This window comes from Cygnus olor, chromosome 27 (assembly GCF_009769625.2).
Source record: "Cygnus olor isolate bCygOlo1 chromosome 27, bCygOlo1.pri.v2, whole genome shotgun sequence".
Lineage (NCBI taxonomy): Eukaryota > Metazoa > Chordata > Aves > Anseriformes > Anatidae > Cygnus > Cygnus olor.
In genome coordinates this window covers 4,486,509-4,513,087 of record NC_049195.1, presented here as the reverse complement: position 1 = coordinate 4,513,087, position 26,579 = coordinate 4,486,509, and the positions used below count along the sequence as shown (strand labels likewise).

Genomic DNA, 26,579 nt, shown 5'->3' with positions numbered 1-26,579 from the left:
AAAAGAACGCTGAAAAGCCAGCCTTTGAAAGCACTGGCAAATTTCCTGATACATCACTCCATACAGGTAAACTTACATCGTTTTAGGGATTGCATCATGATATTTGCACGTTTTTTAAGCAGAATCGTTGTACTTTTAGCAGTCAGAAGCAGGGTGCTTACCACCAGCCAGCCCTCCCATCAGCACACTGCTGGCTCGGGCTGTGTGCCGAGGTGTGCCACCATCTCCCATTCCAGCCCAGTGGAGATCATTAAAGTATGGAAACACAGCCCTTCAATGGGAAAACATGGAACAACTGAAGCTAGGGAGGGCTCTTAATTTAGGTACCAGCATGATTTTCACCTATTGACGGCTCTCCGGGACATTTAAGTTTTCGTTTGGAGTTCTGAAGCTAATCCGGGAGGTCATGAATCCTCTGAAAAACCTTAGTGAATCCTCTCCAAGCCCTGGGCCGTTCTCCATTCTTTATTTTTTGTGCGAGCTTTAGTTTAAGAAGGAACAGTCCATCCTCTCAAAGCTTGGTGAATGGCTGACGATATCCTGCAAATCTTCCTGGATTCCTGCTGGCACCCGCTCAGTCTTTAGAAACAGGTTGGAAACCAAAACCAAGCCCTTCCTGTGATTGTGGCCATGCGTATTAAGCTTACAACCAAGTTTGTTTTTTTTTAAAGACTTCAGACTTTTTACAGCAGATAAGAATTTATTTCTTTGAAAGAATAAATCCAAATGAAACCTGCAATATTATGTAATTGAATTATCCAGTTCCGCTGTTCCAGATCTTTTGGGATTTGGGACCACGTACCATGAAATTAAATTACTTGGCAAGTACACTTAGCAGGTCCTTAGATACTTCCCTTAATGCCAAACTCCAGTTTAGAGGAAGAGATAATCATGTGTTCATCCTGTACATCATCTGCTATCCCATTATATGTTGCTTCTTGCTATTAAGTGAGGAGCATTTGGTACAAAAAGTGCATTTATTTATAACAAGTGACAGTGACAAAAAAAATAACCAGGAAAAACAGACTACTCAATATCAGTAAAACTGCAATGTACAGAAGCATGGCAGGAAGTCAAATTTGGCATGTAAGAAATAGCCAATTATTAAAATTACTTAATTACTATTTGTGAGGAGGCTTCTGTTGTGCATACAATTTATTTTTTGCAAAAAGATAACTTTATTTTAGCTAAATTTTTAGAATGAATATGAAACTTCAGACCACTGAAACGAAGAAAATTACTACCTATGGGCAGCATCAGAAAAGCTTATCTTCTTGGCTCACCAGTTTCTTATGTAGACCAAATGTCTGACAACTAACAATACAAGCAGCTGAAACTTTCTGGGAAGGCACAACCACTGCCAAATGCAATAATTAAGTCCAACTGTACTCTTCACATAAGTAAAAAACGCCATATGAATTGCAACAGCAAGGAAACTGAGTAGGAAAACACTGCTTTAAGTAGGCTGAAGCACATGGGAGATTTTCCATGAATAAGGCAATGCAATCGATTTTAAGTTGGGCAGTTGAATCAAAAGTAAAATCAACAGTTGAGGTCAAACTTCCTTAAGAGAAACCACACTTCTATTCCCATTCTCTAACTTTTCCCAGTCACCCTCAATTCAACATTCCAATATCCCGTTCAACCACAAATAAACATTTTGAAATCAGGTTTACTAGGACCACCTTTTCAGCCTAGAAAATACTTCTGCAGCTGTTGAATTTTCAAATAACCTCATATCAAAAAATGTTTCAGTTTTTAGCACTTTTTTTTTCCTCCAGAAAACTGTAAAAGTCACCAAGTTTTAGTTTCTGTGCAAATAACAGCTTCCAGAATAAATCCAGCATGTCAGACAAGTAATCACAACGGAATAAACGTGGCAAAAAATAGCTCTCATCCAAATTCTTAGCATATTACAATTGCTACACACTCTACTAATAAATTACTTTTTTCTGAACCATTTAGGCTCAAAGTTTGTAATTCCAGAAAGTAAGCTTTTAGTTGGCAGTGTGTTGTGGTTTAACCCAGCACGCAGCTCAGCACCACGCAGCCATTCGCTCCCCCCACCCCCCAGTTAATCACAGACTGTTTTGCCTCCGTTTTATTCTCTTTTATCAGGTACAGAAAGAAAAGTACACAAACAGTTACATTTCTTTCTTCCACTTTTCTATTCCCAAGCTATTTTGTTGTTACAGGGAATTAATTATGAAACTCTAGCACTGACTTAATTTTTGTGGGCAATTAGTACAATGAATAAGCCCAGAGAAGGAGTGGTGTGTATCTCCAGTGGTAGAAGAAGTCTAATAACACGTGGTCCTTTCCCTTTCTAGAGAACTGCAGTGACCTGGTCGTTATTTCACCATAAAGCATCTTTGAGTCTTCCATTTTGCTCATTACTTTAAAACAGAAAAATGCTGCAAATCTGAATCACCTCTTCTACCTGCTTGGCATAATATGTTATAAAGTCTGAAACGTGCATAAATAACCAGTAATAATCACTAAAAACTTCCTGCCACCATAATGACAATGGGTAGAAAATACAGGAGTTGAACAATCACCATCAAAACCCGGACAGACAGCACACTTCAAGTTCTTACCTGTGACTAACAGCAATTCATTATTCCAAATCTACTTCAATAATTTACCTCCTTATTTTCAATCGATTCAGATGCTTGGTCACATGTCAGATAATTTAAGTCTCATGCTCTTATAACTGTTCAAGACCACTACACATTGGTTAAAGAGTAAAGCAAGAATACAGAATTGAAAAAGTGAGATTAGTTTGATTCAAGGAAAAATTTTGTTTTCATCAAATCCTTTCAAGTAACTCTAGAACATGATTTTGACACTTTTCTGTAAGGTATATGATTAAAAACTCCTTACAGTTTTTCTTCTCTGAATTTCCTTATCTTTAATAAAATTATCATTGTTCTGTTTCATGGAAGACCTGAGTTATTCAAGTGTTCCCACAGCTATCTACCTCTTTTAAATTGGGAGGAAAAAAAAAAACAAACATCCACAAACCCATGGGAACGAACACACAGACTTCAGGGGAAAAGGGTATCAATTCTCATGGCATTCCTTTGGATTGTTCCTGTGGAACACAACTGCTTAGGAAAGGTAGCTTTCAATTTTATTTAGGATGTCAGTATTTCTTTAGAAAAAAATACTGTATCTTAAAAGTAATTTTAATCTCTTCCCCTTTCTATTTTTTCTTATTTCTCCATTCAGCTGTAGAAATTAAATAAGAAAGCATGGGAAATTAGGGAAGGTAGGTAATTTATGCTTTTACTTTTCAGCAAAAGGGAACAAAAACAAACAAAATGAGAAAACATGTACAGTCAGCCAATTACTATTTAATGGACTGCATCCTCCCAGCCCAGTGGAGGTAGTGACTGTTATAAAAACCTAAGATTTCTATACATTTCAGTTACAGGGTACATGTTGGTGGTAATTTTAGCCTATATTTCACTCCACCTTCTGACACTGTTACACAACATTTATTGAAAGCACATTTGATGGTAATGAAGTTTCTATTAACTATGATTAAGTTTCATAAAGCACCTGAAGATAATTTAAGATGTGCAGAAGCAGAAAATGAAACATTTGGTTTAGTACATTAGGAAACGTAATTGATTAAATTATCTCATTTACAATAAGTGCTTTCCAGGAGCTATGCAGGGCATACATTTCCCCCAGTCTCCCATTAGACTTTGCTAGGAGATAGGCAAGATTCTTCTAGCTTCCCATCCTCCCCCAATTTTCCACCTCTCTTACTTTTGGTACCCTTTAGCAATATGAAATCCATTTCTTCATATCTCGCTAGTCTTCAAGAACAAGGACTAAAAGTCAGAGAATAATGGAAAAGGCTAGATAGTAGAACAGGTTGTTTCTCAATTATCTTCATAATTGACTTTGATTTTGCATCAGTGATGATTCATGTAGTCTTAAATGAGGTTCCTGTTTCACCGAACAGCAGCAAGCTGCATCATGTGTTTCTAACCCCACAGCTAAAGAAACCCTTTAATTCTCCTAGGAACCTTGCATGCTAAAATCAATCCCATTAAGGTTTCTATTTTAATAAATCAGAAATTAAAGCAATTTAACTAATGCTGTTACAAGATTCTCTAATTAAATGGGAACAGCACAGATAAACAAAAGTGTATCAATTGCCTGCGCTAAGTCACAGCACAGACCGGTTGTATGCAACCCATCAGGAGATGACTCCAGCAAGAATGTGACTCCTTTCTTAATTTAGGGCCCAAGTTCCATAAAATTTCAAATAATCTCATGACCCTATGCACCTGTATCTTGGAGTAATACTCGGATTTAAACCCCACACTTTATGATACAGAAGAATATATATTTAAAGAAGATACTAACAATCGCATCCATCTCACAGTACAGATGGATTCTCCTTCCAAGTCCTCCAAAGGACTTGAGCCAAAAACGTGTTTATAAATCTATTTGTCAAAATTCAAAGATTTTTTGTTGTTGTTGAAAATTAAGCTGTGAGAAATCCTCACAACTTTGTATATGGATTATAAAAGAAAAGCAATGTCTTAGCTTTAAAAGAGGATAGGCCTCATGCAAATGGTGGCTTGATGAGAAGAGTGCCTTTTCTTTTTTAATGAAATCTTTCAGTTAGTCAGCTCAATTCACATGTGCCGCTCTTATTTAAACTAAAATTTCGCTGAAATCAATGGAGAGTGAGAAACAAAGACTGTAGGATAGGAGCCCCTGAAAACAGCATATAAATTTATATATACAGAAAGATATATAAATATACATACACACCCTTTACAGCGCACAGCATACCAACACCCTTTACCGGTTGATAAATCAAGGTGAAGTGAGCTGACCGAGATCAGACAGAGCCAGTGGTGGAAAGAGATTTGAACCAGGCAAACTGAACTCTTATATTACTGCTCCCCCCCCTGCCCCCCATCGCAAGTTCTCAAAAGATCAATTTCAAGATAAGCATTCCTGTAGAAATGACTCTCAGTCAGTCAGACACAAAATTACTGAAGCACAGTCACTTATTTTATTTTTAGTCTAAAACCTATGATCACCAAGTCGCTAAGAAGATGCTTTCAGTAGATGCAAAAGCCTTTCATATAACCTTCAGTTTTATTTAGTTCCTAAACAAATAAAACAGAATGGCAGAGAAGATGAGAAAATCATATTTACAAGAGAAAAAAATAACTTACTTTGGGATTTTATTTCATGAAGAGGTTTTTTATCTAAAGAGAGAGAGAGAGAGAGAGAGAGAGAAAGAGAGAAAGTTGCACTTAATAAATTTACATGGAGCATATCTATTTCCTATATCGCTTCTGTCTAGCTCTATAAATGAAACATTTTCTCCTTGTTTGCTGACAATATGAATATTTTATGTTGTCCATATTTTTTCCCTTCATCTGCTTTTTCTAAATCTCTTTCAGGATGTTTCTTTGCAGTCATTTCTCATGTGGTTAATTCAAGTATTTGTTAGCTTTCGGATGCCTTTATTTTAGAGTATTATGCACCCCAGCAACAAGCAAGTTCAATACTTTGAAGTGGATCACTTGGCAAACGAAGTCAGTTAAGATTTAATTATTTCTCTGTATGTTTATAAACTATCAACATGTACAATATATTCACATTTATGTATCTAAATACACACAAATAATTACCTCTATATGGGTATATAAATAACATACAGAACCAATGTAGTACTGAAACATATGCAACGGTATATTTATAGATGTTAAATTAACTTTATAAAGCAGATTCTATATACTAGTGCATCTCTCTCAAAAATGAGCCTTCTCTCTCTCTCATAATAAGCATTTGATTTATCCTGTATAACCTATACCTAAAAAAGTAATCTTTAGATTACCTTAGAACCATGTCAAGATCCATGATGTTCATCGTAGTTTTTTGGTACATGACAATGTAAGCAAATGGTCGTGAAATGCCTTTTGTTATCTTTTAGTTAAATTGATCGCTTTAATAATATTCAACTTAAAAGGTTCATGGTTTTTGGCTTTGCCAAAAAGCTATTTTTTTTTTTTTTCTTTTTGAGAGTGTTTTTTTTTTTTAGTGAGGAAATGATGTTTGCAAACACTGAATGAATAGTATCAGAGTTGGACTCTGTAATGGAAATAAACATTTCTGTGCTGCTGACACAGACTGGTATCTACAGAAAACTGCAGTAGAATTGAAATGAGTTTGCCGTATAAACTAGTGAGATTGCTAGATCCAGAAGCCTCTTGGCAATATTCAGTATCACAACTGGTCAAAAAATGAAAAAAAAACAGATTGTTTATGATGCATTAGTAAATAAATAAAAAAAAAATGTTTGTAGTTCATCTCCTTATAGCCTGTGTGTTTCTTTCTTTTTTTGGGCACTGGGAAAAGAAATCGATAGTTTCTGAAGCTATAAAAAACAAATAACTTTAAAGCAAATAGATAAAAGCAAAATAAAAAACTCTACAAAATCCTCTTCTATTAAGCAATGAAAAAGTTGTCACCTCTAGAAGACAGAGAGAAACCCACCAAGGAAATGTATACTCCTGAGAATACCAGCAGGGAATAAACAATGGAATATATGCAAGAAATACTAAGTTATTAAGACCATCTGAGTCAAAGTGACCTTTGCTTTCAGATGGAGACAGTCTCCATTTTATCCCAACTTGGCGGGCCTGGCAATCATTCACATAGCTCAAAACAAAAATAATTGTCTTCTGCAAAGCAGTTTCTCTCTCTCCAACCATTCCACATCCCAGTACACGTTCCCTGCAAGGAAAGTGCTTTCAGCTGCTCCTCAGTTAAGGACTGGGCTATCTGGATCAATCCAGAAACAATCAAAAACCAAAGCAACAAGAGAGAGATCTTCTGGGAATGAAAGGATGCCTTCTCTGTGTTATTCCCAATCTCTTCTGTCAGGAACTGAATAAGGAGTAACCTGAGAGTAGGCTCTGTTTTATCACTGTTGCATTTAGTGACTCCAAGTTGAAAATTCTTGCTAGCGATTAGAACTTTTCCTGCCAGTTCAGAATCGGGCCACATATTTCCGGCATCTTACATTCTCATCCTTACTTTCATTAGAGTTCTTACTTGTTAACCACAGAAATGTTTCATTTCTATTTTTCCCTCATGAAAGGAACAAAGTTAACAAGTTGTGCCTGATAACCTCCAAGAGATTAGTTATCTGAAGCGCTGCACTGCATTTCCTTCACAATTCCCGATGGGATGAAAAGCAGAGCAGGAAAGGCACATATTGGAAGATGAATGAGAGAAAGATTTTAAAAAATAGGGTAATTGCATCAATTCCTATTAGCTGAGAAAGCAATTATGGTCCTAAAAATAATTTGACAGAAATATATATATATATATTTATATATATATATATACACACACAGCACAACCCATTAAGGAGTAATGGTATCACATTCCAAGATGAAAGAAACAAGAGACACTTAATACTTCCATCTATTTGAATGCATACAGAAATTCAACTTTCAGAACCAACACATACTTGCTATTACTACCCATCACAGCAAAAGGAAGAGACGAGCTTATTTGAAGCACAAGGAGCACGTAGGCCAGAGTTGATCTCAGTTCCACTCGTTACTGAACAGCAACAGCTTCTGATTCACTGAGTTTAGCTTCTGCTTTTACAGCTTAGCTCAGTTAGTTCCAGTGAAAGACTGTTGTATACAAGGATTAATACTGAGAATGCTCTCAACACCAAATTATATTGGAGTAGATTTTTTTATCTTCCCACAAAACACCAGTTTCTGGTTCCAATATTAGGTAAAAAATTGCTGGTGCAAAGAGAAACCTTCAGTTATATTTCTCTTCAAATTAATTTTATTGTTGTTAGTTCAGTTTCCCTAACTCCCCTCTCACCTTATAAAAAGAATAGTTATACTTTACAAAATGTAGTCAATATAAGAACTTTCATAGGCATTACATTTAGAAAGAGAAATTATATCTGTTTTAAGCCATAACTCCTAAATCTACTTCAGTGCAAACGGATACCCACCTTGAATGCAAAGCCCTTCGGTGCAATTCTCGGACTCTTGACTCAAGCCCTCGCAGTATTTTCCTCCATTTCGAGGAGGTGGTGCGATACATTCCCGAACTCTCAAATGCTCGCATTCTGGGCTGCATACAGACCACTCACTCCACACCTCCCAGTTTCCATCCACTGTATGGGAAGGGGAAAAAAAACAAACATTGTCATTGCTTATCAAACTGGTGTAATTCAGAGTTCCTACAAAGAAAATTTGTTTTGTATCTCTCCTCAGGTCACACCAAGTAAAACACAACACTATATTTATTTCTCAAGAGTTGGATACCGTGTCAGATGTGAAGTTAAAATTCAGCATTAAAATGTATCACCTCACACATGCAATGTGAAAGCTTTTAAAATAGCACCAGTGTACAAAGTCCTGCGAATATAGGCCATTAAAAACTGCAGGAGGAAACATTTCCTTTGCCACCTAGCTATTAGCTTCTAAAGTTTCAGTGCAAATTCTACCCTAAAACAGGCTGATGTAGAGAGGCCACACATTATCCTACCAGAAAATGAGGTTGACGTTTACAAAAAAAACACATAGCTGGCCTTGCAGACCTCTGGCTAACGCCCTGAGCAAGATGATGGATCAATATGTTGCTTTGCTAACTGATAGACAGCTGCCTCTGACCCTGTCCCAGATGAGAAGAGATTCCACAGTCTCATGTATAAATCAGATTGAAGAAAAGTCAGATTAACTCACAGACAAATATAAATAATATTAAATTCTTTAAATACCAATTCAGGACATGCTGTATCTAAAAATTCATAAAAGCTAGAAGAGAGGTTTACCAAAACCCAAACAGGCTATGCTATGATCCATGGAAATATTGAGTCTTAAAAATTCCATCTACACAATCCTACTAACTTTCTTTAGCTGTATATGTGAAACCCCAATTCCAAAATCAGGTAAGGGAAGCTTTGTTCACTTGGAAGGATGCAAGTATTTCCAGTTGCCTTTTTGACCTCAGTGGGCTCTTCAAAGCACAATTGTCTACCAGGCATTTCAGACAGAAAAAGGTCTCCGCTAAGTGTGACAGTCAGTGTTACTCCATAATGGACTGTGCATATCTCACCAGGGCAAAGAGAAGTGCAGGTAATTTTCTGCACTGACATTCCTTCACAAAAAGCACCTCCGTTGAGTGGAGCAGGGTTAGTACAGGTCCGTGATCGCTTCTGCCAGCCTCGACCACACCGCGCGTTACAGTTTGACCACTCAGTCCACGACGACCAGCCTCCGTTAACTGCAAAACACAAACGTGTTAGTGGTTGCAGAAGGCGCTCTAAGATTCATTGAGCAACAAATCTGTTCACATCACTTAAAAGCAAAATTTTACTTTTGAATGATGTTCTACAGGTAAATTCCAAGCTGAACTAGGAGCCATTGCCACCTACAAAGCATCAGGACACAACTACATGAAGGCCACGGTGTCAAAGAACACAAACACTTATTTTGGAGGAGTAATAAGCTAAGAGGCACAGTAACTCATGGGAAGACTCAGAGGGAAAGGTAAAAGCAAGTACATCAATTCTCTTAAAACATGCTTCGTTTAAATCATGAACAAGACTTTTATTATTTTAAACAGGATTATTTAGGAATGCTCTGTCTCTACCAATAAAACTTCACATGCAGTAATAAACAGGGAGAGCAACAGGGGGGTGGTAATAAAGGAATGGTTCTGCTCTTTTTAGCTTTGCTGCCTAACATCTAGATTTACCAGGCAATGCTCGTACACTGCAGAACCCCAGTTAAGGAAGCCCTTTAAGTATCTCCCTAGGCATGTGTTTAAGGGTTTCCTGATACAGGCATGACTTATTGGGGTGGTTTATCTTATAACTGGATCTTATTAATATCTGGAGCAAGGATTATTAGCACTTACATAGCTTCTAGAACCTTTTGTCACAAACAAGAAACTCGTAACTCTAACCACTGTAACAACAGGCATGAACTCAGCCTTGAGCAACAGAACTAAAATTCATCATAACAGGAATGAGGTTAGCCATTTGATTTAGAACCAGTTGTACATTAAAAATATAACCATGCAGAAAAAGCACGCACATCTAAGCTTTTCCATAATTATCACATTTTCACCAACCATAAACCACAACTGTCGCAGACATGCTCCTTCTCTTGGCAACAATGTTGGCAGCCATGCAGGTATAGTTCCCAGAGTCAGACAGACGTGCCTGTCGAATGATCAGGTTGTGGTCTGCTCTGGTGTCAATGTTCTCATCCAGGTTGGAATCAATGGGCTCTTCATTCTTCAGCCACTCCACCTGGAGAGGGGTGGAGAAGACAAGAACGTGACATAGGAAAAGAAAGATGGAAACAGGAAGTCTGCAAAATTGTATTTCAGTGATGCCATTGTGATCTTTATTAAAAACATTAAGATAAAAATCAAGCTAGGATGGGATTCCCAACAAGGCAGACATTCACAAACTCAAAAAAGAAACTACTCCTATTCTGAAGAGCTCGGAGCCTCATTAGCAAAGAGGCACCAAATGAAATGCTAAAATAGGAAATATTAAAAGAACTATAAATGGCAACGAGCTGGTTCAGAGTTGTAAGAATATGGATTATAAGGAAAATGTTTGTACTGCTGGGAAAAGGGGGTGGGAAGTAAATGGAGACTAGCAGTCCAAGTGAAAGTCAACTAACGAATAGCAATTTTATTTTATTTTATTTTATTTTTTAACTTCAGGGGAGGGAGGTATGGGCTAGGAACTTAGAATGATTTTTATTCTAAGAAAAAAATCTGACAAGAGAGAGTAAGAAGTGTTTAAAAATATTGCTCTTGATATGCAGCACTTCACATGTTCAAACCATTGGACAATGATCAGTTAGGCTTCGTTGATATATAGGGTTAATATGGGGTATTATTAATTTAATATTTTTGAGAGAGAAACAGAAGGATGAAATCACTTGCTCAACACTGCACACAGCGGACGACCTGTCATCACAACAGATTCTCATTTTAAATAAACATTATTAAACTAGAAGGCCATTAGTATTTGTTGTCAAGGTACATAAATACTGTGAAATGCTATCTATAATATATTTCAACACATCTCATATCAACCAGCATATTTCTGAGTAGACCCAGGAATTATCTGCAAGGCATTTCACCACTTGAAACATTTAAACAAAATATTTAAAGCATGGTAAGCTGCTGTTACAGAACTGAAAAATTAAAAATAGAAGCAGAATCTATTAGAAGACTGAACAAATGTGACTCATTTTAATAGCTTTTCTAGACCTGAAGGAGGTATGGCTGTACTCTGAAGTCAAATACCCTTCTCATCTCGGTTCTGATGAATAACCTCATTTGGGAACCTGTGGAAGGACCTGTAACTTTGTGGTAATGAGCTTATGGATTTGCTAGCTACAGGCATTCATTAGCACACTGTTCTGCGCAGATGGTCTGCAATTTGTAGATTTTCCAGTTTATAAACAAATCTGCAAAAGCTGACCATCAAAGCCAATTAGAATTCATGCCAGACAGCAGGTTCCCCTTCCAGTAGCATCAGTCATTTTGGTTAGCCGGGGACAGAAGGTGTGGGACTGACGTATCTGTTGCTTCTCACATCTCTGCAGCACGGCAGTCAGCTGGGAACCTACCTTGAAAAGAATTGGGGTTTGTGGCATTTTTACCTTACCTGGTGACTCTGGGAGTAAATAAAGTGATTATTTTACACATCTGTTAGAAGAGGCTCTAGATGAATATGAAATATATTACATTTTATACAGAAAGTAGACTTTAGTTCAATGTACTCTTTTCTCAACCTGCAATTAGCCGAAAATAACAAAACCAGAACGTCATCATCAAAGGTTCCATTAAGCATTTAAGACTTCTGTCTTTATTTCTGCATTCTCTTAAAGCTTTGATACAGTGCTGGGTTTCGTTATTGTTGTTTTCTCTTTTGGTCTGTTTTTGTCTCTCAAATATTATTAAACAATCTCCCTCACAAAAGTTTCCCACTCCTAGAAGCACCCTAGGAAATGTCACGGCTAGCATTCGCACTCGGCTCCTTTCCTTCCCCAGGCTAAGTGCCGTGACAGACACTGCCACCACGGCAGCAGATGGCCAGCCACCACTCCGGAGCAGCAGACAAATGACCTTACCAAATCCCCTAATGCCGAACTCTTCCCTTAATAATATCTGTTTGAATGTATTCACGCAGTTGTATTGCATTTCCCTTTGGTCTGAGTACGATGGGGCGTGATCAAGTCATCCACCTACTGCTATGGAGCTTCCCTTTTGGAGGGAACTGCAGTACTAATTGTCAGAGGGGATACAGGCACGTAATTTTGCATTTTGACTCTCATCAGATCAGGGCCTTTTGTGGGGCAGGAAGGCTCCACGTCCTGACTACTGTTACACTCGCACTTTGGCACCTCGAGCTGTTTTTCCTCTAGATAACCGTTCCAGGAGGGAGTGCATCCTGCTATGTTCTTCACTGCGTGTAGGACTGCGAGGCATGGTGAATGAAAAATGTTTACATTAATGCAAAGCATTTAAAAGAATGATGTTCGCTATGAAGGGAGAACATTAAACAGACGGAACATAAATGTGAAAGCAATCAAAAGATGATTTGTAAATGAGGGCGTGCATTGCTTTTTGCTTCTTATCTGGAGGCTCGATGACACTGTGAATACTCTTTAATTCCAGCCTCCTCCTCACTAGAAGAAGATGACTGCTTCAACCTCAGCAGATGAATGTTTTCAAAGATGGAAAACTAAGATGAATTTAAAGGAAAAAATTATAAATTTGAAGCCAGCATGACGACAGAAGGTCGTTGTTATTTGCTGCGGTGCGACCTTTGGAGAATTTCAGCACACAAATACACAACCAACACACAAAACAACCAAGCAAAATAAAGGCAACAAAGAAACTCGCTGTATCTCCATATAAAATGAGGCATGTGGTCTGAGCTGCCAACTTGTCATCTCTGAAGAATAGACTCAAAACTCATTAGCATTTAACTTCACTTGCTTTATCATCAGTGGAGGTCATAAAGTTGCTTGTAACACACAAATACATTTCTATTTAAGAATTAGTCTGTCTGAAGATCTTAAGTGTTTTATCTTGAACTAGACCTAAAATGGCTGTCTATAACTGCAGTAAGTTTATAAAAAGAGATCTTTTTCCCCCTGAAATAAAATCTGCTCAGAATTAAAATACTGCCATCAATTTCTAACAAAGGCTAATCACGTAATGATCTACAAAAGAAATGCAGGGGCAGATATGGATTAACTCAGCTACTACGTATTGGGTGGCAGCAGATGAATTAGCGTAATCATAAATTTGTTCCAATTACAGAAAGCAATTATCAAAGACAAGCTTACAGCACTATCAAAATGAAATCAGCTAAATACACCATATCCTAGGTAGATTAAGATGAGAGTTAGCAAACTCTCTTTAATTATTTCTTTAATTCTTGAAAAATAAAGTTTATCCATCTCATCCATATTTCTGGCTACTGTATACAACATCAAAAACCCTGTCAGCTGCACCACAACTGCCATTTGAGTTGGTGTAGGTGATGGGAGTCTCGCTGTGCAACGTAAGTGATGTATGTACATCGTCCTTATTTCTATGTGTGTCCATGCAGATAATATGGACACACCTCTTCCATACAGCAAGTCCAAACACTCTGGGGAATCACAGATATCCATGAGAATATTGGTGGAAGCAGGACCACAGCTGAGTTAAGAAACTGGAGGAAGGTGCTGGTGGAGGTTGCTCGCTTCCTTCGAAACTCTGCCCATTTTAGGGGCTACAGTTGTGGCTCCTATGCCCCAAAACCTCAGCTGCTTTTGAGCCTGATGGCAATATCACTGGGAGCATTTTATTTCACTTTGACAGGCACTTGTTAGGCCTTTGCACAGACATCACCTGTGAAATTCAGGGAGAAAATATGACTAACTCCAGATGAGGAAGTAATGTTCTTGTGGCTAAGCTTCACAATTCCTTTGCCAAATTTGTAAAACTTTTACAATTCCTGTAAAAAAATCCTGTAAGAAGACATCTTAAGAATATTCTTATTTACAGTAATAGAAATTACTTGGTGTTTTTGTTGTTGTTGTTGGTTTAATACCAAACTTAATATTTAAACCTTGAAGACAAGACAGTATGTCAGATAGCAGCTATAGGCCTTAAAAGATCTTACACCTTAAGGGTTCTTCATCAATTACTGTAATTTAAACATCCCAAGAGCTGGCTGGCTGCCCATGGCTATATTTGCTATTCTTTTCAGGGTATCTTGTCTGAGAATATAAAGAGTTTAACACCCAACAGGAGCAATACAACTCAGCGATCTTTTGGGCACACATGATAATTTTATAGGTCAGAAGACAAAAGACCTTGGTATTACCGCTTTTAGATTACACTGTCCTGCCCTTTAAACACATCTGACTTTCTCATGTGGTCAATAACCTGAGTACACATATATCAGAGATAATATAGTTAGAATGTCAGCTTCTCTTGAAGAAAGAATCAATTGCTTTCTGTATGCAAGATAAACACTTCATGAGTTTAAGATGGGAAAGGTCAACACCTGACTTATGGCAGCACAAATGTTTCTTATATAGTAGTCAAGTTTACAGATTTTAAATATTCTCTCTCAGATGGAGAAAACAGTAAATAGATCCTTAACCTTTCTTTATACATCCTTAGCCTTCCTTTAAGCCAATACCACTGTTCATCACATTCCTGAAAAACAGTTTTTGCATCTTTCGGATAAAAACGTTTTATCAGTCCTGGATCTGCTCGATATTTTACATGTAAGCACAGCAGACTGGCATTTAGAAAGTCTGGCACAGAATGCAATAAGTGAACAGGTACATTGCTGCTCATGAGATTGCAGGTAATTACACTAAACACAATTTTTGTCTCCACTATCTTATGTTTCCCTTGCACTGAGGCAGAAACTGTCTTTCCATGAACCAGACAAAACCTAATGTAACCTAATAATATATATTATCCAAAACCACTTTGAGTATGAAGCTGTTAAATATTTCTATTTATGTTAAAGTTGGATATAAAGAGCACAAAAAAGTGTGTTGGAGGGGCAGAAAATGATATAAGAGAAATGCATCTCTGTGCACAGACTATTTAAAGAAAATATAACAAAAAATAACCAGGAACGTAGGTGCCTTTTTATGTCTGTCCTTTGTCAGGAATGTTTGACAGATCTATCATCTGGTTTTGAAATAAACAATCCTCCCCCACAAACTTCAGTAGGAAGGAATGAAGTTTGGACATGAAATTTTGAGCTAACAGAACTAAGCCATCCAAACTGACCAAAAGTCATTAAAGCAGGACTCAGAGACACTTCTCTGGATCTTTGTTCGTACTCTGCTGTAAGGACAACTGCTGAGCAGTGAACATAATCTTGAAGTTGATTCCAATACCATTTTTGCTGTGTCCTATTAAGGTACTTAAGCAATTCAGTATTAATAATATAGAAGGCATCTCCAAGTGAGCTCTTAGCTCCCTAAGAACAAAAGTAACACTGTCAATATATACAAAAGAACTAGGCAATACTCTTGTCTTCCCCTTGAAAATCCACCTTTTCATTAAAAAAGAAGGAAAAAAAGGCAGAGCTGAGAACTTCTAAAATCAAAATATCTAATGCCTATCTGAAAGCTTTTATTTAATTGGAGAATAAAACATGTGTGAAGGAAAGATAATTACTTTTCTCCAAATAAATTCCTTTTAATAAAGAATGCTTGCAGTAGGTTCTCCTCCTCATGCAGGTATGGCAGGCTTCTGACACTTTCTCTACCGACTCTACAGCAAGCCTAGGGAGATTATATCACTAGGCTAACATTAGCTTTTGTGAATATTCCCCCCAGAGTAATCAGTTCAGGCCTCAAGCTAGAAAAAATTCTTTCTACCTTATCATAGATTTAAGTCTCATATTCCCAAATCTTTAAAAGATTAAAGATTTATTATTTAAAGGATTAAAAGCCTTATTAAAAATGGCTTTGCAGTGACCTAGTGTTTTATGGAAGGAAGCAAGATACATTCCCTTCAAGACTGAGCTAGATCTAGCATGAAATTTGTATTTCTAGAAGTGCCAGTGTCTAGCTTGAGAAATCTTCCTTGCTGTTACAGTTAGAATGGAAGTATAGGTGGGGCAGGTGCTCCAATTACAATGACGAATTAAGACGGCAGCATATCTTTGTTACAGTTTTATTTTGCTTTCCACTCTAATACTCAGAACAAATACATACGAGAAGCCTTCCATCAGCGTAAGTCATCGTGGGAGATTAATAAAAAACAAAAGCCAGTTTGCTGGACCCAAACCATTCACATCTACCTTTGTGATCACATAGCTGTTTTATCAAAATGATCAAAAAACATTAATCTTCCTTGCAAGGAGCCTATTGCTAGCAACACAAAGGAAGCAGGTCAACTGTACCTGCTGCATTTTTAAAAATTAATCCACTGAGGGAATATTGTTACTGAATCGTTTAATCACAGTCACACTGTTCTGGTAAGCATATTTTTCCTTCGTTAGATTGAATCTATAATCTCATTGCAAAAATCTGACACATTGATTAACTCATAAATCAGTTTGCATTCTCGTTGGCCATACTGTGGAAGCAGCACAGGAACATTCTCTTTGAAGAGATGCACTCGGTTGTTGCAAGGAAGCATTATTCTTTGTGTGCTTTAAATTCCCTACCAAAACCTGATATTGCTAAATAATCCAGAAGGGCAAAAAGGCTAATGTCGTAGGGGGAGGTGTGAGAAAAAAAGAATTTCATATCTGCTCTTGAATAGGTATAAGGGGAAAGATAACAGCTTTTATGTACATCTCTATTTGTAATGCTGAAGAGGAAGGTGAGCAATAGGTTGACTCAGACATGCTATTTTAAAACACTGTTAGAAAGATACATTTGCTAAATGTACCATTGCTAATGGTATGTTGTCTGATGGGTAAAAATATAATCAGGTCCCCCAATACATTTATTTCTTATTGTTGGAGGAATAAATCCTAACATGAATTGGAATGCCATTCTTGTTTTAACCACCGTGCAAAAATTATGAATGAATCGGCATTAATAAACCCCAAACTTTTCCTTTGCTAGATGACACACAATCTAAGGATATATAGTAATTCACAGATCTTGTTTTAAAATTATTCTATAGAAAGTGTGTGTTTCTCAATATTGTGAAACATGATGGTCAGAAAGAAACGAAGCGCTAACACTCTGGTGCCACCAGTGACATTTTGTTTTTCAGTGCACAGACATTTGGAAAGTAATAATACGTGCGGTTGACACTGAAAAAACATTTTTAGATAAGATTATTGGAAATGTTGTTTACAGTGTTTTGCCAACACAACATCCCAATAGGCAGTATCACATTTATACCAAGTTCTTGGAGATAAGAAAATCATCACAGAAAGCTTACAGTAATTGAAAACAAAGGGTACAAATAGAGAGATCTCTTCTCTTGCACTTTTATCTGCTTTTGATCAAGTATCACTGCATGTAATTAAAAAAAAAAAAAACACAACACAGTAGTATCCCTACCCTTGCTTCAGATTATTTTTCTCAAGAAAATTTAGAATAAAGGTCCCAGTCTTTGCAAACCAAATGCCAGCAGTATTGCTCAGATAGCATACTACTAGTAAGTGTGAATACGAGCCTGACTAGAACTGTAGTCTCTGTTACTTGCTTTCCAGAATCATACCTGAGATTAGTTGCATCTCTGAGCAAAATGGGTCTAAATTTAGGTGAAAAATATCACTGATGAGACTGAAATTACAGTATCAAATCAATATTAGGAACTACTAAGCCTATTAATCTTAAAATGAAATGAACGAATAAATAAAAATGGAAAGTGAGTCAAACTAAACCAGAACCGACAGTTTGATTTTATATATCATAATTTTTATATGATTCAGGGAAGAGCTTTCAGAATCAACACACAAAAAATGCATTCACTATGTCAGTTACACGGAAATAATTATTTTAGTACTAACCCTTCACAAAATTATTCTCTCCAGCAACTTAGGTTTTTTGTCGTATTTTTAAATGTGTAAAATTTAAACATAGCAAAACCAAGAATGTATGCCAAAATTTTAACTATGCAGAAATATTATCAAATGGCAGTATTCCTAAGTGGGAAATATTACAATCTACTTTTTGCTCACCATTTCTCTGCTCTGCTGTTTGTGCCTTCATCAGGGTTTTGCAGAGCACACGACGCTCTGCTTAGTTAGCGCTCCCTTCTCAACTCTTCCCACATTTACAAAAACACAAACGAAGTAAGGTAGTGAAGAATCATTGCCCTTAGCCAGATCGCATTGTCATGGATTAAAAACTGAATGGATTTGGAGACAAAAACATGTTTTCATCTGTTATCAATGAATTCAACTTAACAGTGAAACCTGAGCAATGCAGATGAAACAGTGACCGTCTTTAACTACACTCAGAGATGTGACTGGAGTTGCTTCCCGCTCAGTGTAAATGGTGACAGCGCTCACATGCTTTCGGTGGATATTCGTATTCCCATCTTGCAGGTAGGTAATACTCACTGACCATTACACTCGGGGAACTCTTAAAACTTCAGTTATTTATGTCTGAATCTAACTACTTACACCGGACAGCTTCTCACTTCGCAATTTATCCTGAAGGAGGCTAACTTCAGCTCTGCAATTCACTATTAGTCAATTACTAAATTGTTACCTCTCCCATAGTCTCATTTGAGATAACTACAGATTACTTCATTTCCATTTGTTTTACTTTGATGTGTTAAAAAAAAAAAAAAAAAAGCAGTATTTTCGATAATTTCTCTACCAATACCTTGAGTTCGTTAACAAGTAAATTTATTCCAGTGACCGACCAGCCTGCATCCACGGTTCAGAAACAAGAGTGTTTGCTCTAGCATTCTGTAGTATCAGAATAAATGTTCCAAGACTACACACAATAAATTACTTCCCCTTGATTGGCTGTGTGGTCTCCTTGATTACCACAGCAACTTCTGTACTCATGTACATTACAGCAAACAAGGCTATAATTTTACTGTTCTCAAGAGTTACAGAGAATCACGAATACGTAATGTTGTTCTTCTTTGTAAGTATTCAGATATGATAATTTCAAGAATGAAACTGTGAGATCTTACTAACAGAAACATCCATTTTATCCACTAGTGAATCATCCTTCTCTACACACATAAAAAGTATTTAAACTCAAAATCTGTCTCTACATTTGAAGAAATACCGTTTTTAGTTCACAAATATGCAACACTTACGCTGTGTCACTAAATGCAGTTGAGCAGATTTGCAACAGGAATAGCTTACTGCGTTCTCTTGGAACATTGTTTGCAATTTAAAAATGTACAGATTTATGTTCAGAGAGGCAAAACATTCCCTAAACCTGTGATGTTTCAGCATTTCAGTTTCATGGTACTTCAATGACATTTATTCCAGATTATAAAATAATCAGCACAAGTATATTGCATCAACAGAATCTGAAGAGAGAACCCTTGCTACCTCAAACATAAAAGGCATGATGTAAAAAGAAATGCAAATACAAAGTGCAATAACAAATGTGGCTGCTACTCTGAAGCTGTAAAACATCCCGATTTATGTAGCTACCAGGGGGTGTTTTCTCGCACCTGGCTGGATAGGTTGATTGTTTCAACTTAACCACAATCTTTTCACCTCTGAAAGAGCATAATATTTTTTTAAGAGCATAAAGAAAGAGCATAATTATTTTTTTAAAAAAGCTATGTAAAATATCCCTTTCTGGGGAAAAGGGGAAGGAATCCATCTATACGAGGGTAGACTTTTATCTTAGCAGCTTCTGTTTGTGTTGCTGAGTGGAGCTCCCAATGACTACAGTAGCACAGAACATCATATAATCGCTAGGTTGTTCTGCTTTCCTTTGGTCTCATTGGGACATACATCAAGGTTAGTCCCACTGCATTGTAACTACACACATACATATATACACGTGTCTATACATAGAGAAAGGAAAAAAAAATACGATTGCGTTATGACTACATTCCGTGTGATTCAGTGTGCGCTAGTGAGAAGATTCAGGAAATAGAATGGTTTGGAAATACTCAATTAGACTATGATTCGACAGGAATGGGAAAATCCTAAAAAAAATGCAAAAAATCCTGAACATAAGGGCATGTACACATCTCCCTTGCTTGTGGAAGAAGACAGCTTAAAAGCGATCAACATATTTGGGGATTCCTTATTTTGAGAGGGAGACATGGAGAAGCTTAGATGTAAAACCAAAACCCAGTTGTACAGAAGTCACAGAAATAGAAAGGAAGAGCAAGAACAGCATCAAAGGCAGTTAACAGACTAAGAAAAAAACACTGTGAACACATGGGTAGCAAGAGTTCAGCACAAGATACTCACTTTCTAGCAGACGATATTTGAATCCGCAGTGAAATGTAGTAGAAATGGAAACACTTGACTCCACAGACATCTCGCCTGTTCCCTTCTCGCCTCCCCCTTCTTGATTAGAGCACTAGTCACAATTGACAGTAAACCAGCTGCTCCTGTTATGACTTTGAGTGCAATTTACCAAAATGGGCCCTAACGTAAGAGGATCAAAAATGGCTAATGCAGTCTGTTTTATTTCACACAAGCTGTACCAAAACTGAATTTTGTCCTGGTGAGCAGCAGTGCTCTTCCAGAACCTGTACCCAGCCTAGAACCGAGCCCTAGCAGGCTCTTACTTCCTACATTTATTTATTTTGCCTCAACTTAAATTGTACCGTGTATTCCTGACATTTTGAATGAATTTGGCAGGAAAGGAAAGGAAAAAGAAATCTAACAATACTAAAATAAGTTTTCTTTGGAGCTTTGAAGAGGTCTTACGTAATTCCTGTCTATGGGAGGCAAATAAACTGCCAGTCAGGGGGTAATATAGCCTTCTACCAAACAGATTTGATCCTTCTGCTCACAGACCTTTGCTTTCAGCATTAAAGTTCAGAAGTTTGAATCCCACTGGAAGGGGAATAAAAGCAGCTGCACATGAAAGTGTTGTGTAGAAGTGCTATATGCTCCTCACGGACTCAGAAATACATCAGGTTTGCCATACTATAAAGGCATAAGTATCAGGAGAAGATTGCCAAACATGCTGAAGATGTAACCTGTGGGCATCAGGGACAGAAAACAAACCAGACCCCTAGGCACACGTGCTGCCTAGCAAATAACCGCAGCATCGTTCCTCCTGCTGGCTGAACAGTGACCGGCACAGATAAAGCCTCCGACTGTGCTGTTCTGTCAAAATATGCACCAAAGTTTCCTAATCCTTGTATAGGACTCTCTCACACAATTTTATCATTTATAATTCTAACATAATGATAAAGTCTTGTAACTTATCTTTTCATCTTCAAGCATTCAAACTGAGGACATTCTGGAAATAGTACCAGAAAAACACACACCACTGCAAACCGGTGTAGGTAAACAGAAAAGCCCAAAGCAGTGTCTTTATAAAAAGGAATCATCTATTCAGAGGAACTAGGAAGTTCTCTCACTATTTTCCCCTACATTTTAGCAATCCTGTTCAGAAGTCTTTTGCTTCAGCATTTCTATTTCATGACCCCTGCCTGCAGCTCCTGGGTGGGCTGACATACTTAGAACAAGACAAACCTCGGATGTGGAAAAAAACACCATGTTTTCTCCTGGAGGAAAAAACAGTGCACAATTCACTTGCTCGCATGAAATCCAGTACATACACTCATTTTGGACAGCTACGAGAGCCTTTGGAGACTGGCAGGCCTTCTATGATGAGCAACAACACTGAATACACAAAAAATGCTCAGGTTCTCCCTGCAAGAAGCCAGTTACAAATTCCTCTTGTGGCTCAAATACTCAAAAGCGTTATTTTATCTGCCCAAGTCACTTTGTTAACACTAGCATTTAAAACAATACAAGACAGTCAAAGTCTTAAAACACTTTTTTTTATATGCAGGGGCTCGGAAGCCAGCTCTGTGTGACTCACGCAGCACACCTGGCTGACCTTGTTTGCTCATCCAGGTATGCTTTAAGAAGGGTGTTTGTTTGCTAGTCAGCCGTCTGGAGTGGAAACAAGGACAAACATTAGAGACAAGGACAGGACAAACATTAGAAAAAAAAGTACTGAATTGACAGTGTGAGTTCCCTGTAACATTTCAAGAGCTTGCAATGTTCAAGAAGGAGTATCCAAAATAACACCCATTACAATGTTAAATAGCTTAGCAGCAAAATCTTTAAAAATGGGATCATAACAAAGCGTAAAGGAAAAATGCACACTCACCACTAACTCAGGCTGCACAACCAGATAACCCAATGTATACAGCTGGCTGTGTTGCCTCGAAATTTATACAGCTAACAAAAAAGACTTGTATCTCTGTAATATATTTAAAAGGCTACCAGTTCTATGCAAAACCATGGTCTTTTTTTATTCCCCACTTATACAGAATAACTGAAATCTAAGGCTTTTTATTTTAGCATATTGAGCAATAGCATTAAAGTGGTTCTTACAAGCACTGATAATCAGAAGCCTTTTTTGCTTTGAAAACTGTTCTTTGTTTGAACCTCTACAGAGTATGACTCCAGGCTCTGTACTCTGTGTATTACAATTGTTGTTGTAATACCTAATCCATGATCTAGGTTAAAGAATAATAATAATAAAAAAATATGTTCAGGGCATTGAAGATGAAGTGCTTCGGGGAAAAAAAAAAAAGAAAAAAAAACACAAGAAAAAAAACACCAGAAGGATAACATGGAAGCCTTTCCTCTCAAAGAGGCAGGATGATGAAGGGCAAGGAACGAATACCAGACTTGACCAAAGATGAAACAGCATATAAAATAAACAAAATCTTGATTCTGTTTTTGTGTTGTTCAGGCTTGTGCGAAACACAGTCTAAGGCTTAAACAAAAGGCTTTAATTGAGCAGATGTTTTATAGAATAAAGTGGGCCTACATATTACTGTATAAGATTGTGATGTCCTGAATACAATCAGTCCAGACCAGCATGTCATGTATTATCCACAATAACTGCACGTTTTTCAATCTCTATTGGATGTGAAAGCATGAAAAATGAAAAGGATGAAGCAGCTAAAAGCCTCAACTGAACAGGGCGCATTTTGTCTGTGTGTGTTTGCGTGCAACAGAGAATTTTAAAACGCAGAGCAAATAAAATTGGTGCAGACATTACTAGAATAATTAAACTGAGCAATTATGGGTATGCTGCTGCATGGTTTCAGTAAAACAGAATCAACGTTTAGAGGTTGCTCTGTCTCATTTGGTAGGGTATGTTGAGAACTGATAAAAGGACGTTAAAGGGAAGGTAGAGAATCTTCAATAGAATTTGACGTTCTAAGTGGGTTCAGAACTGCTTTGTCCACAGAAGCAGCCATTCGGTTTTATTTGCATAGTAACTGCTGCTTTAATCTGTGGCACTTTTTCACCACGTGTACAGTGTTGGATAGTGTCTAATAAAAGAATCTAAGTTTCTTTGGATTCTTGGAGGAGTAGCAGACAAAGAATAAAAGCAGTAACGATATGCATTCCTGGGAGAAATGTCTATTTTCCCCAGCTAAATGAGTAATTGCTCTTCACTTTACAAGTGGTTCTGTAGTTAACAGAACCTTGTCTCCCCAAAGACAGTCTTAGACAACTGAGTCTAAAAACGATGATCTGTTCAAGGATTCACATGATGTGGCCTGCCTCTGGAAATGTAGTAAGGGTAATTTGTAGGATGCTAAACCCTAGGCATACGTGCAACTAACCAACTGCTGAGAAACCGTCAGAAGGGCTGAAATGTTGAAACCTGCTTGCCATAACTAGCACAACAAGAATTAAGAATTGCATAATTCCTTCATAATTCCAAAGAAAAAGGAATTTATTTCAACGTTCTAAATGCAATTGTGTAATTTCGTCATGTCTAAGTTAACCACTAAATTTCTTACAATCCTAAAATTATGGGAAATTGTAAGAAAGTTGGCTGCAGTAGTTGCTTAAGTAAAACCAGTTTTTAAGAAGAGCTTGGTTTTAGATAAATAATCATTGAGACATATTGCACACACCGAGCTCAGTCTTCAAAGTGAAACAGATTTGATGTAAAATGAAACACACTTATTGTATTTGTAACTAATGTACCTTAAAAGTAAAGCAAATATTGATATTTCAGACACAAGACTTGAGATCTATAACAAACTCTATAAAATGCATGCTGTTCACATTTAGTAATCATACTCTGTTCTATATAACTAGAAACAAGATTCATTGAAGACTATAATTCACCAGCCTTTTTTGCCAGTGTTTTACTACAATACCATTATCCTGCCATATTACATTTTACAGTATGTGTGCAAGCCCCATAAATACACGAGCCTATGCAAAGTAGGCAGTAATGACTCTCGCTGCTTTCAGAATACTTGCTGCTTTTGAATTTTATGTGAGTTTCATATTTTGTTGATGTGTTTGCAACGGGATATGTACTGCCCAGAAGAGAAATTATTTTACATTTTCATTAAAAGCTATAGCGGTAAATAAACCATCAGAACTCATGCAGATACTCACTGAAACATCTACAGCAGTCCATTAAGGTGTCAAAATCTGTGTTAAACATTTGTAAAAGTAGCTGGATGCAGCACATTTAAACCTTGAATATATAGATATGGGTATAAATGATCAAGATATTTTAGAGTATTCCACAAACCTCTGCAGAGCTCTCAAGACGAGTTTACACTCAACAATAATGGCTCAGTACAACAGCTGCCCTTTTATTACAAAAAAGTCTATTCAGACAGTAGATGTAGAAAGATCTGCAAGTTGCTACTAATGCTCAAATTATGAGCTATTCAGAGATTTAGTCTCAGGGAGTATTTATTTATAATAAAAGAGATTTAGAATAAATCTTAAGGTCAACTTCTGCTCAGATTTACTTCAATATAGAGTTCCCTATCAGGTATTTCTAGCTGGGACTTGGCTCCCCTGAGCTAATACCATTTTCAGCACAAAGCTGCAGGTCTCACACTTGGCAGCAGCAGCACTGTAGCACTGCTTTAGCAAAGGTGAGCAGAATCCAGTAAGCTAAAGGTTTTTAGTTTTGTTTTTATTTATTTGAAAGCCTGAGGGTTAGAAACAGTAATCTCTAATATCACGGTTTATATGTCTCTTCGATACAAAAGGCCTGACATTTCTAAGAAACAGTATAAATCTGCAGTAACTACAAAAGATGATAGAATTTATTAAATCCACCACAGGCCAACTGCGTGTACTTCAGTGGCAGTTTCCAAAAGGTGTTGCACTTGAGCGTGAACAGGAGGATCAGTTTTATGCCCATCTTCAAATTCAGTCATACTAAATTCACATCAAGCACAGGTCTCAAGGACACAATGGAAACTCCTGACGGTTAATTTCAATACAGAATATGAAAGTTTGCTATCCAATTAAAGAAACATAAAGAACCACCTGATTAGTAAGCTCACTGAATTAAACAGGAACAACCTACGACAGCCTGAGAAATGTAGGGCCCTTCTGTCACTGACGGAAGATTCATTACTAGTGTGCTCCCAATGTATCACAACACCTGCCCAAAATATCAAAAGGATTTTAAAACCAGTTATCTAAAAATTTACTAGCTAAAAAAGCAAGCACTTTTTTTGCTCCCATATCCAAAATTATTGTGAAATAGTTTTTTTTTTTGTTTTTTTTTTTACTCTCTGAAGCACTAATAGCATAAAACATACAGAACAACATACAGAACAGAGATAAGCCTACGCTTAATCAAACGCATACTGACCAAGTCTTTTCCAGGCTACAGTTCAAGACTGGGTTGGCAACAGTCACGAAGTACAACGTCATGACTATCAAGAACCAGACAGTTTGAAGGAATTACCATCAATGAACTAGGGAGGATGCTATAATTTATTCTGTTTGCTGACTGTTGCAAACCACCAGGATCTATTAGATTGATTCCAAACGCTGCACCCAAACTGGTGCAGAACTGCACAAAAGGACAGAATCAAGTTGTCCACATTCTTCATTGTTTCACTTTTCAAGTAAATGAACGCATCACTGAGAGGCTCTGACTCTAGTGCTCAGTATGTTCTTAAAATTAGTAAAAAGAAAAATATCCTTTGGCAAGAGAACAAGAAAACACTAATGCATGACTAGGGTTACCAACCTGCCAGCTTTATGGATATGAAATCTTACCAAAGTTGCTTTAATACAGTTAAGGTAATAGGTATGATCAGCACTATATCATGTTAATAGCATGACTGTAATACAGAGAAAATAGCACTACAACAATGAATTTCTTGAGGATGAGGGGTTAATACCCATTAAAGAAACTTGCAGCTTGCACCTCTGTTGCTTTGCACTTTGTGTATCGATTTAAAGCTCAGGTTTGTAGAAACAGAACAATGGGGTTTAGGGCCTCAGATGTATTTGACTCCTTTAAATTTGTGGACATGCATGCAAAGGGTTACAGATTTTCTCTTAAGGAATGTGGCAACATCTCAAAGTTGCATTACTGGACTGT

At 37.2% G+C, this 26,579-nt stretch overlaps 1 protein-coding gene across 9 annotated transcripts in view; it reads right to left on the bottom strand.

The window, feature by feature from the left end:
* Window positions 1-26,579, bottom strand: part of UNC5D (unc-5 netrin receptor D) — a 214,688-nt gene that overhangs the window by 23,495 nt on the left and 164,614 nt on the right. For 8 of the 9 annotated variants that reach the window (XM_040538038.1, XM_040538039.1, XM_040538040.1 and 5 more), the window contains 3 exons: window positions 10,159-10,339; window positions 9,139-9,306; window positions 8,030-8,194 (listed from right to left, as the gene is read on the bottom strand). In XM_040538038.1, coding sequence (XP_040393972.1) covers window positions 8,030-8,194; window positions 9,139-9,306; window positions 10,159-10,339 — 514 coding nt within the window. Of the gene's footprint in view, window positions 1-5,210; window positions 5,244-8,029; window positions 8,195-9,138; window positions 9,307-10,158; window positions 10,340-26,579 lie in introns of all 9 variants that reach the window. The other variant, XM_040538043.1, reaches the window with a different exon arrangement.